The sequence below is a fragment of the Plecotus auritus genome, assembly GCF_963455305.1.
Source record: "Plecotus auritus genome assembly, chromosome: 1".
Classification (NCBI taxonomy): Eukaryota; Metazoa; Chordata; class Mammalia; order Chiroptera; family Vespertilionidae; genus Plecotus; species Plecotus auritus.
Genome location: NC_137770.1, coordinates 46413073 through 46425360, shown reverse-complemented (window position 1 = coordinate 46425360; position 12288 = coordinate 46413073). Strand labels below are relative to the sequence as shown.

At 38.8% G+C, this 12288-nt stretch overlaps 1 protein-coding gene across 1 annotated transcript in view; it reads left to right on the top strand.

Annotated features, from left to right (window-relative positions):
• KIF23 (kinesin family member 23) overlaps positions 1–8517 on the top strand; it is a 53752-nt gene extending 45235 nt beyond the window's left edge. Inside the window, exons 17-23 of the mRNA XM_080672683.1 lie at positions 262–441; positions 709–1020; positions 4672–4902; positions 5795–5877; positions 6071–6149; positions 6956–7026; positions 8015–8517. Coding sequence (XP_080528809.1) covers positions 262–441; positions 709–1020; positions 4672–4902; positions 5795–5877; positions 6071–6149; positions 6956–7026; positions 8015–8030 — 972 coding nt within the window. The 3' untranslated portion in view covers positions 8031–8517. The remainder of the gene's footprint in view (positions 1–261; positions 442–708; positions 1021–4671; positions 4903–5794; positions 5878–6070; positions 6150–6955; positions 7027–8014) is intronic.
• The last annotated feature ends 3771 nt before the right edge of the window (positions 8518–12288 follow it).

The following is a 12288-nucleotide window of genomic DNA, read 5'->3' as shown; positions in this document are numbered from 1 at the left end:
CTCTGCCTATCGCAGAGATGGGTGATTTACTTCAAATTGTAGTGTTTTAAATGACTGCCAGGTTAGGGTTTTGGTGGTGGTGGCAATAGTTGCCTATTTGGTTCATTCCTTTCTCTGCCCTTGAAATTCATAAACATTATAGAGTATAGTTACCTCAGGAAGAATTGGAGAACTATAGTTTTTATGACAGTGTTTCAGTAATCTGGTGTACTTGTATAGTGTAATTGAATTAGAATGTCTATTGCCATTGATAATCCATAGGAGCGGCGAGTGGCAGCTAAACAACTGGAGATGCAAAATAAACTCTGGGTGAAAGATGAAAAACTGAAACAACTGAAGGCTATTGTTACTGAACCCAAAACTGAAAAGCCAGAGAGACCCTCTCGGGAGCGGGATCGAGAAAAAGCTACTCCAAGATCTGTTTCTCCATCGCCAGTACCTGTAAGTTATTTGTAGTTGTGTAGTAATTTAGGGCTAGATTAGGTGACTGTTTTTATGAGAATCAATTCTTTGTTTTATATTACTTATATTTCTCAGACTTCTATTTAATTGTTTTAATCTAGTATAAACACAAATTTAGTATAAAAATGTAGTAATTTAGTACAAATAATTATAATGTTATCTTCATGTGTTAAATTATAGAAAAGTAATGAATTCTTTCTCTCAGTTTTTCAGTCTTGCTCATTAATTTCTTTTCAATTTTTTTAGCTTTCTGGTAACTATATTGCTCAGATTTCCAACGGCCAGCAACTCATGAGCCAGCCACAACTACATAGGCGCTCTAACTCTTGCAGCAGCATCTCAGTAGCTTCCTGTATTTCGGAATGGGAGCAGAAAATTCCTTCGTACAACACACCTCCCAATGTCACATCCATTGCAAGGCGTAGGCAGCAGGAGCCAGGACAAAGTAAAACTTGTATCGTGTCAGACAGAAGGCGAGGGATGTACTGGACTGAAGGCAGGGAGTTGGTTCCTACATTCAGAAATGAGATAGAAGTAGAAGAGGATCAATGCTACAGGGTTAGTGCCAGTGTTATTTTAAAGCATTATAGCAATAGAATTTAATCTTGTGTTTTTATAACTTGGTTCAGAAAATTCGACAGAAAGGTGGGTGAGGTCCATTATAAACAAGGTCTAATTTTTATATTCATTTGAAAGATCAAATCATCCCAAAATTGAGGCCTAGCTCTTGAGCTCAAGAAGCCTGGCCCATGTGGCTCAATTGGTTGAGCATCATCCTATGCACCAGTAGGTCACTGGTTTCTTTTCTCAGAGCACACACCCAGGTTTCATGTAGGGGGCATGCTGGAGACAGCCAGCCAATGTTTTTCTCTCTTCCCCTCTCCCTTCCTCTATGAAATCAATAAAAACAAAGTAAAAAAGATTTTAAAATAGTAACAATAAAAAACTTTTTTTTTAAATGCCTGTGTTCAGTGAACACAGGGTCAGGTCAGTAGGGCACATGCCAGAGTAATCTGCTTTTTAGTTGCATAAGCTAATGAGCTTGTGAATATGAGTGTCATAGCACATTTTCTGATTTTTTTTTAAAATATATTTTTTTGTTGATTTCACAGAGGGAGAGAGCAAGAAATACCTATGATGAAAGAAAATCATTGATTGGCTGCCTCCTGCATCCCCCCTACTTGGGATCAAACCCGCAATCTAGGCATGTATCCTTCCTGACGGGGAATACACCATGACCTGGTTAATGGGTTGATGCTCAACCACTGACCCATACCGGCCAGGCTCCAAATTTTTTTTCTTACGGTTTCTTCCCAAGTTAGGATTTTTGCTGCTTTTGAACTTTTATTTTTTAACTTTTACTTTTTTAAACTATCTTTTCAACTTTTATTTTGAAAAATTTCAAGCCCAAAGAAAAGTTGAAAGAATGGTACAGTATCTTTTTCCCCCCTTATCTAGATGTACCAATTGTTACTTTATATAGATACGTAAACATTTTTTTTTCCTTGAACCTTTGAATGTAGTCAGACTTCATGATACTTCATCCCTAAGAATAAGGATATAATTCTATATAGCCATAATCTTTATCACACTAAAGAAAGGTAATATTAACTATGAATAAATGTCCTCTGATATATAGTTCATGTTTACATTTTCCCAGTTGTCCCAGTAATGGTTTTTCTGTTTTCCATTCATGATTCTATTAAGGTGAATGCTTTGCATGTGATTGTTATGTCTCTTTAATCTCTTTTAATATAATACAGTCCTCTGCTCTTTTTTTTTTTTTTTAATATATTTTATTGATTTTTTTACAGAGAGGAAGGGAGAGGGATAGAGAGTTAGAAACATCCATGAGAGAGAAACATCGATCAGCTGCCTCTTACACACACCCCACTGGGGATGTGCCCACAACCAAGGTACATGCCCTTAACCAGAATCGAACCTGGGACCCCTCAGTCCACAGGCCGACGCTCTATCCACTGAGCCAAACTGGTTAGGGCCTCTGCTCTTTTTTTATTTTCATGACATTATTTTGAAGAGTTCAGTCCAGTTATTTTATAACTACTGAAGGTTTGCATGCCCAATAAATTGCTTTTAATTTCAAGACCTTTATTTCAATTTACAAGGGCTCTGCCTCAATCAAGGGTGTTTAAATAAATTCACATTTATATTTTCTTAACGATTAAGGTAAAGTTTCCCCCTAAATCTGAATAAATGAACCAAGTTACTAGTGTGCACTTACATTTAGTAAAATCTTAATATATAGCTCTTTTTAATTTTTTCTTCTAAACATATTAATCTTAGAGTAATTATTTGCCTTTGTTTTTGTTTTGTTTTTTTAAGTCTCTTAAGTTCTGTACTTTGCAGATACTGCTTTAAACCTCTTTAGGGAGCAAATTATGGTGACTGGTCTTTCTGATCAACTCTAGTAAATCCCCTTTATTTCATGAAAGCTTACAGACAAAACTACTCATGGTTTGCTTATGCCTGGTCAACATTAATTTAACACCTAATTTGGCTAGGAAATATTTAAGAGGATTTACTAGAGATACTTGAACTTCTTTTTCACTTGAAATCATAATCTCTTAAGAAGTGCAGCAGAAAAGTTTAGGCTAGTATCTATGCATTTAGGTTTGTTGGTCAAAAATTATGTCCTGAAGGTTGAAATTATACTTCAGTAAGGATAAAATTTTAAATACCATTTATTTCATAAATTGTAGTAGATTGTAAGGTCTGTCATCTTTCTGAAGCTTGTTTCAGAATATATTTATTGCTAAATGTGCTCAAAAAAACTATCACTTTTGCTAAATGGTAGATCATGAGAGCCAGACTATCTTGGAAAGTTTCCTGCTTGCTGTGAAGCTTGGGCATCTTTTGGGACAAACTGTATTGCCGTGTTCTATACTGTCATGATGTATCATTAGTGCTTCATGTGTTTCTTCTAATTATATAGGGGAAATATGTTAGTGCTCTAGAATAAGCATTTTGAAATTGGGGTCTTCATACTTGACTAGCTTGGAAGGATTTGGCCTTGGGTACACTGTGTCATTTGCTTTCAGTTTTACAAACAAATATATTGGCAAATTACCAAAGATAACTCATTGCTTCCAACTATTAACTATGTCTTATGTGAAATATGTTTTCACAGATTGAATATACTAAATTTAGTTTTTCCAAAATTATATGACATTTGACTTGGACGCAAATAGTTTTTCATTGTATGATAGAGGCTGGTTTGACATTATATTCTTTTTTTTAAATATATTTTACTGATTTTAGAGAGGAAGGGAGAGGGAGAGAGAGATAGAAACATCAATGATGAGAGAGAATCATTGATTGGCTGCTTCCTGCAAGCCACCTCCTGGGGATCAAGCCCGCAACCCAGGCATGTGCCCTTGGCCGGAATCAAACCTGGGACCTTCAGTCCGCAGGCCAAGGCTCTCTATCCACTGAGCCAAACTGGCTAGGGCTGACATTATATTCTTTATCTGGTTCTTGGAATCATTTATGAAATGTTTGGGGGTGGGGATATGTTATAGCCATTGTTGTATTTGACTTTTTAATGAACTTCTGTTTAGAGGTTTTTAAATTTCAGAAAATACTCAGAAGTACTTTATTTACATTCGTTTAATCATTTTATACATGGGGTTCTTAATTTTACCTTATGTTCTTTAGCATTTTATATTATACAGCCCAATCAGCTTTTATTTATTTATTTATTTACTTATTTATTTGTCTTTGTGTAAGGCGTATTTTCTCTTTTATTTAGAGATCTATGAAATGTTTAGGCTTGTATTGATATTATTGAAGCTTTTAACATAGTTGTGGGCCTAATAGATTACCTCACAATAGCAAACACAAATATTGGGTTTTGATCAAGAATATGAAATGATTTTGTCTTGAATACTACCTACACAGGAAAGACTAACAGCATTGCCAGAATTTTTCCTTCCATTCTTTGTTGAAAGGGAAGTTCCTGGTAGAATATATAATATACAAGCTGGTGTTAAAAGATGCTTGTTGGTTTTGTGTTTAAATTCAAAGAGGACATTTAAAGCATTTGAATAATATATTTAGCTTTTGGAAAAGTTCATACATTTGTTTTAATATTGTCAGCAACTAATGTAGCCAAACCTGCTGCACTTCTAATAATACCCTTAAATTAATTCTGGGTTATGCTTGTTTCTTGATTCCTTTCAACTTGATCAGAATGCACCACCACTTCGTCTCCGACACAGACGATCACGCTCTGCAGGAGACAGATGGGTAGATCATAAGCCTGCCTCTAACGTGCAAACTGAAACAGTCATGCAGCCACATGTCCCTCATGCCATCACAGTGTCTGTTGCAAATGAAAAGGCACTAGCTAAGTGTGAGAAGTACATGCTGACCCACCAAGAACTAGCCTCCGATGGGGTGATTGAAACTAAACTAATTAAGGTAAAAACAAATTTGTACAGGAGAAAAAATGTACAAAAAGTCAACAAAAAACCATTTACCCTTCCATTCCTTTGATGACACACAGGCAGTGTCCACTGGGACATAAATGGGTATACGATATAAGCTCTTTGTTACAGAACTAAAGTAACTGCTTAGGGTGTGAATCTGTTAAACCAGGACTAAATTTGCTTTCTATTTAATTAAGCTTAGAGTCTCAGGTTTGTTAGAGGAATGCCAGATTTATTATATACTTTTAATTAATGTGTATCTCGTTTTAACCCCTACTTAAAAAGTAAACCTAAACAAAGAACTACCTTTGCTTCCTGTCAGTTCAAGATAAAAAGCCCACATTAAAATTTGACCTATCAAAATTACTTAGTATTGAGCTACCCAAAGCCCTTTCTTTTCTGCCTATAGAATAATTTCCCCCTGAACATAGTCAATGAATAATCAGGGAAGTAAAAGACAAGACTAGAAAAAAAAGTTTTAAATTTTAAATTCAATTTAGAGGGTGGTTCTTATTATAACTATAGTTTCAAATAAGACAGTTATTTGAATATGAAGGGGATGGCACACCCAGAGAGGAAAGTATAATGCCTTAGAACATTTAGAAATTTCTGGCAAATTTCTTGATCCTAAGCATAGTTATATGATAAGTTGAATGAAAAATAATACTATTTTCTGCAATTAAGAATGGTACTGATTATATCACATTGGACCTCTTGTTTAGTGAGAGAGATGTACTCAAATTTCTAAAGTATTTTAATAGTACAGGCCCAGCAGTCCCAAGCACCATCTGGTTTTGTGATTGCAGTATCAATTTAAAGTATATCTGTACGTTTATCATTTGGATGTATGAAAGCGTAATGGTGACCTTTTCTCTTGGCTCTAGGGTGATGTGTATAAAACAAGGGGTGGTGGACAAGCTGTTCAGTTTACTGATATTGAGACTTTGAAACAAGAATCACCGACTGGGTGAGTGATCATCAAACGTTTCTCTTTAGAGGGCTGTCGCTTTCTTAGCTGCTCATTCTCCAGGAACAGGCTAGCCTGTAAAAGTATTCTGTTTTTGTTCTCTGAAGAACTGTAGTGGTATTTCCCCTATTTCTAATGTTGTCTGCTGTTAGATGCAAAAATAATTGTTGCATCATGTTTCCCCTTTTTCCAGTCGAAAAAGAAGATCTTCCACAGTAGCACCTGCCCAACCAGATGGTGCAGAGTCTGAATGGACCGATGTAGAAACCAGGGTAGGGGTAAAAATTAAATACTTGTCTGCTTAATAAAAATTAGGGGTGTCATATTTTAAGCCCCACAGCTGTAGCTTTTCATGCTCTTTGAAGTAGCTGACGTCTGATCTCACATTGCCAGTGCAGCCCTGTCTTACACCATAAATATATAGGTATTATAATAATGTTGAAGTTGCATCTTATTGGTCATGTCACATAATAAGGTTGTGTCTGTTTGGTTAATTCTTGGTACCAGAAATCCTTATATACATGTGTAGGCACCTGATTTTTTAAAAAGTCACATTGGAGCAAAAAGGGTAATTACTATTCAAAAGTATATACCCTTTTATTTTTTTGTCAGATAAGCAAAAGTATTTTTGGTATTGCTGCAGAATTTTAGTAATTAGCTTGTGTGCCATGAGATGAGAAAAGGTTGAAAATTGCTGCCCTAGGATAACAAGAATTCACTTCAGATTGATGGGAATCTCTCAGAAGCAGAACTTTGCTGTGGAACTGTTACTCCTAAGAAGAGGCTCATATGGGAAGGTGGCAGCCAGGGCAAGCTATAGCCACTAATTTCTCAAGAACTCCTCTTTATCTAAAATGAGGAAATTTACTTGGATGATCTCTAAAGACCATTCCAGATCACAGTCTTTGTGGCCTATGTCAAATAAGCTGCAGTATCTGACTGGTATTTTGACAGGTACCTGTGCTGAACTAGAAAAGCAAGGTGGAGTTCACCTTGATGAAACCTATCTAAACAGAATTGTGTTTTATAGACTTCTGAGAGGAACTGATCTTTTCCTCTTCTGTAATTTTCCTATCAGTGCTCTGTGGCTGTAGAGATGAGAGCAGGGTCTCAGCTGGGACCTGGGTATCAGCATCATGCACAACCCAAGTGAGTATTGGGTAACAGGGGCCTATATGTTTTCCCTCTAGTACTTCCAACACCACCCTCCTCCTTGTCATCCACTTCTTTTCAGAGGACATAAGTGGTTTTTGCTTACCCCTTGGGATACCTGGGCTTACTGTCAGACTGCAGTAGGCAGCAACAGGGCCGAGGACCTTGGAAGGCTTGATAAGAACAACTGGAGCTGCAAGAACAGAAAGAGATGGAAGATTGGCTCACTCTTGTTCACATTCTGCCAATGGTCAAAGCTTTCAGAGTCTGAACTGAGATCACCTATAAGGAGGGGAGCTTAAAGGCTTTTGTCAGGAATGATAGCTCTTCCTGTAACTCATTCTTTCCTAACTTGCCTCTTGGTCTTGTTACAGCAATTAAGTATTCACTAGAGTAAAACAATGGTAAAATTTATAGGTTTGGGAAGGAGTCATACTTTCCCTCTTCTATTAAACACATATCCAGGAGTCTTGGATGATCTCTAAAGACCATTCCAGATCACAGTCTTTTTCCATATTAACAAAACTCCTTCTTTTCAAATATCTACTTAAATAAGTCCACGTGTTCATATTTAACACATATATTCCTTAGGCAATATATAAAATTGCTATAGCAGGATAAAGATGGGAATAAGTCCTGTTTTTTAAGTTTAATATTAGATAAGCATACTTGGTAACAGTTATTTGCTTTCTCAGAAGACTTGAATATTTCCCATGATAAAATCAGGAATTATCTTTTTTTTTAATTCTTTATTGTTAAAAGTATTACGTAAGTCTCCTTTTTCCCCCATTGACCTCTACCCAGCTGCCCCCACCCCCAGCACATGCCCTCCTCCCCCACCCTCCAGTCTGTCCATTGGTTATGCTCATATACATGCATGCAAGTCCTTTGGTTGAATTATCTTAAAGCTCTCCTAGAGATTAAATTACCCTGAATGTGAAATTGATAGCAAAATTCAACACTAAATGCTGTTTTTGCATTTTAGGCGCAAGAAGCCATGAACTGACAGTCTCAGTAATGAAAGAACATTTTCATTGTGTTGGTGATTTCTCCAAAACCATGCCAGGAGAAGTCCAGCTTTGTTGACTCTCACAGACCTCAGATACATTATGCACTGGCCTAGATCAAAGATTTCCCAAAGACATCTAGGATTCAACGAACTTATAATATTATACGCCTTGCCATATTTAATATTAACAGCAAAGAAAGACCCTCTTTTCTCATTGCCGTATGGACTTTTTTAATAATGATTTTTTTTGTATATTTCTTGTATACTCATAAACTAATTCATGCAAAGTGTTTATCTTGAGTGATTAAGGAAGAAGATATATAAATCACACTCTTTTATATTGTGACTTTTCCAGCTCTTGCCTGAGTATTTCTTAAGGTTTTATAAACAAAACAAATGCTGCTATTGACTAGCTGCAAAAATGCACTTTAGACATATTGGACAATTCAGACTTTCAAAATAAAGGTATCAGTGACTGGCTCTGGCCAGTGTGGCTCAGTTGGTTGAAGCGTCATCCCATATACCCAAAGGTGTGGTGGGTTTGATTCCCAGTCAGGGTACATACCCAGGTTGCGGATTCAGTCCTTGGTCAGGGAGTATGCGGGAGGCAACCCAACAATGTTTCTCTCTCTCCCTCTCTCTAGAGTCAATTTTTTTAAGAAGTTTTCTAAAAAATCTTGAAGGAAAACGCCTTTTTTAAAAAATGGCCAATACTAAAACTATTTTAGGAACTTATTTTGTATGTACATATTTACTTTATGCTACTTAGATATGCCAAAAGAATTGAAAAAAAAAGCACTAAGAAATGCAAAGTTGTGTGCCCTGCCCAGGCCGGTGTAACTGAGTTGGTTGAGCATCATCCCATGCCCAGATTTGGGAGCTCAATCCCTGGTTGCGGGGGCGGGGGAGGCATGTAGGAGGCAGTCGATTGATGTTTCTCTCTCCCTCCTCCTCCTCTCTCTAAAATCAATCAAGACATTTAAAACAAAAAGAAATACAAAGTTGTGTGATAGTCATAATACATATTTCCAGGATCTAGGATTGTGCCTTGCATTTACTGGGTTTGGCTCACTGGATAGAGTGTTGGCCTGCAGATGGAAGGGTTCTGGATTCTATTCCAGTCAAGGGCACAGACCTTGGTTGCAGGCTTCTCCCCAGCCCAGGCCCTGGTCAGGCAAGTCCAGGAGGCAACCAATCAGTGTGTTTCTCTCACATTGATATTTCTGTCTTTCCCCTCTCTCTTCCACTCTCTCTAAAATCCATGGAAAAATATCCTGCCCCAGCTGGTCAGGCTCATTGGATAGAGCCGTGGTCGGCAAACTGCGGCATGCAAGCCACATGCGGCTCTTTGGCCCCTTGAGTGTGGCTCTTCCACAAAATACCACGGCCTGGGCAAGTCTATTTTGAAGAAGTGGTGTTAGAAGAAGTTTAAGTTTAAAAAATTTGGCTCTCAAAAGAAATTTCAATCGTTGTACTGTTGATATTTGGCTCTGTTGACTAATGAGTTTGCCGACCACTGGAATAGAGCATCAGCCTGCAGACTGAAGGGTCCCAGGTTCGATTCCAGCTAAGGGCACATGCCCAGTTGTGGGCTCATTTCCCAGTAGGGGGTGTACAGGAGGCAATGATTCTCTCTCGTCGTCAATGTTTCTATCTCCCTCTCTGAAATCAATAAAAATATATTAAAAAAAAGAAAAATGTCCTCAGGTGAGGATAACCAAAAAATAAAAAGGGGGGGAGGGGAGCCCTACAGAGCACCTGTGCTGGAAGCCAATTCCAGCATGTCATAATTACAAGAGTTTCATCGAAAGGTTGATGGAACTTGGGGACTTAACAAGGGCTGAGTCACATACGTTATCGCCTGCTGGGATGGCTGAAAGGCATTTCCCCAAACCTGAAAAGGATACATAAATTGATTGCTTGCTGCCAGACAGCTCAGGGCATCTCAATCTACACGTTATTGCCTCCTGTTGGCCAAACACCTGAACAGCCGAAGGCAATTCCCCAATCTGACAATGGATTCTGTACGAAACCCTACCCCCTTTGATGTGTCTATCTCCACCTCACCTTAGGACAAATTGTGTTAATAAAAAGCAAGGGGTCCTGAGACAAGGAGAACTTGGTTTCTTTAGCCAGGTTCCTCTGCCTCCCCCGAGCCCCCACAAAAGCCTTTCAAAATTATGTTTCGTCTCTGGACTCTTTTTTTTTTTTTTCCTGGACTCTTAATTTACACACAGCCCCTTCTCCAGGTTTCCTGAACCCTTCTAGATGCCGGATCAAGACCACGGCATTAAATGGCGCCCAACGTCTGGCACACCTGAAAATACACCTCTCCCAAGAAGACATACAAACAGCCAATAGATACAAGAAAAGATGTTCAACCTCACAGGCAATAAGGGAAATGCAAATTAAAACTACAATGAGGTACCACCTTACACCATTATCAACAACATAACGTGGTGGAGAGGTTGTGGGGAAAAGGAAACCTTCATTCACTGCTGGTAGGAATTTTGACTGGTACAGCCACTATGGAAAGCAGTCTGGTGAGTCCTCAAAAAATTAAGAATTGAACTACCAAATGACCCAGCAACCTGACTCCTGGGTATATACCCAAAAAACTCGAAATCACTTATTCGCAAAGATATATGCACCCCCATGTTCATTGTATCATTGTTCATTGTGGCCAAGATATGGAAACAACCATAGTGTTATGCGATAGAAGACAAGGTAAAGATGTACATATACGCAATGGAATATTAGTCATAAGAAAGGATGAATAAGCACCATTTGCAGCAACATGGATGGACCTTGAGTACATTATGCTAAATAAAATAAGTCAGAAAAAGCTAAGAACCATATGTGGGACATAAAACTGAAACATGAACACCAACATCAGTGTGGTGGTTGCCAGAGGGAAGGGGGTAGGGAGAGAAGGGAGTCCTAATAGATGACAGGAGATTTGACTTTGGGTGGTGGGCACATGGTGCAATATCCAGATTTTGTAACAGAAATCCACACGTGAAACCTGTATGTTCATGTTGACCAATGTCACCCCAACCAATTTAATAAAGGAGCCCTGACCAATGTCACCCCAACCAATTTAATAAATAAAGGAGCCCTAGATGGATTTGCTGACTAGTTAGTGTCAACCCACAGACTAAACGGTCATGGGTTCAATTCTAGTCAAGGGCACATACCTCGGTTTGCAGCCTCAATCCCCAGCCCCAGTTGGGGCACATGCAGGAGGCAACAAATTGATGTGTCTTTCTCACATCAATGCTTGTCTCTCCCACTCCTTCCACTCTCTAAAAATCAATGGAGAAAAAAATATCCTTGGGTGAGGATTAACAAAAAAAAATGGAATGAATTAAAAGAAAACACTAGAGGTTTCTCTTACATAGGGGCTACTTGTTTTAGCACACAAAGAAATGGCTTTGAAAGGGGGTATTTCTCCTGCCAAGAACCAGGAATTCACCCCAAAGTCAACATTCATAACCTGCTGGTATGCCATGCCCATAGGCAATCCTGTCCAAGAAAGGAGGGGCATTTTTCTGAGGTGTCCCTTGAGATAAACTTTAACCTTGCAGGTGGACATTCAAAGTAGTTGCCAGCAAAAAGACTTACTTTATGCAGGCAGGACCGTGGCAGGCAATTTCATCTGACCTTATATTAGTATAATTATTACTGCCGAGGAATTATGCCACACAAATAGTTACAGTGGCAATTCACATAGCAATTTATTCTCCTTTTATCATTGCAGTGGGTACAGGCTTAAAGGGAGCTCCCAAAGTGTGGCTTCCTCTGGTGGCAGCAACGGCGCCTTCTCTGACTGGCTGGTCAGGTCAGGAACGAAGTTTCAGTTTCAGGGCGGTGTTGCCTTCAGAGATCCCTGCGCACAGCGCAGATCAATCATCTGTCTTCTGGCACCGAGTGGAGCTGAGCAGAGTGGGGAGGGGGATCAGCGAAGGTAACTTCCAGCGATCAGAGCCACCAGTGCAGTGCAGGGATCAAAGCAATCAGCGACCACCAGGGGTCCAGCAATCAAGCAATGATCAACTCAAATGGTGTTCGGGGACCCTTTAAATAGCCTGTAGTACACACGGCAGTCCAGGGGGGAGTACAGAGATTCTGGTAAACAAAATGCATAACAAGATCTCAAGTTTAACATTAGTTCCAATGGGTGTATCAGTAAACAAACTTGTAAGCACTCAGTTTCACTCTGGGGAGGGGGAGGAGTATACGTCATCAGA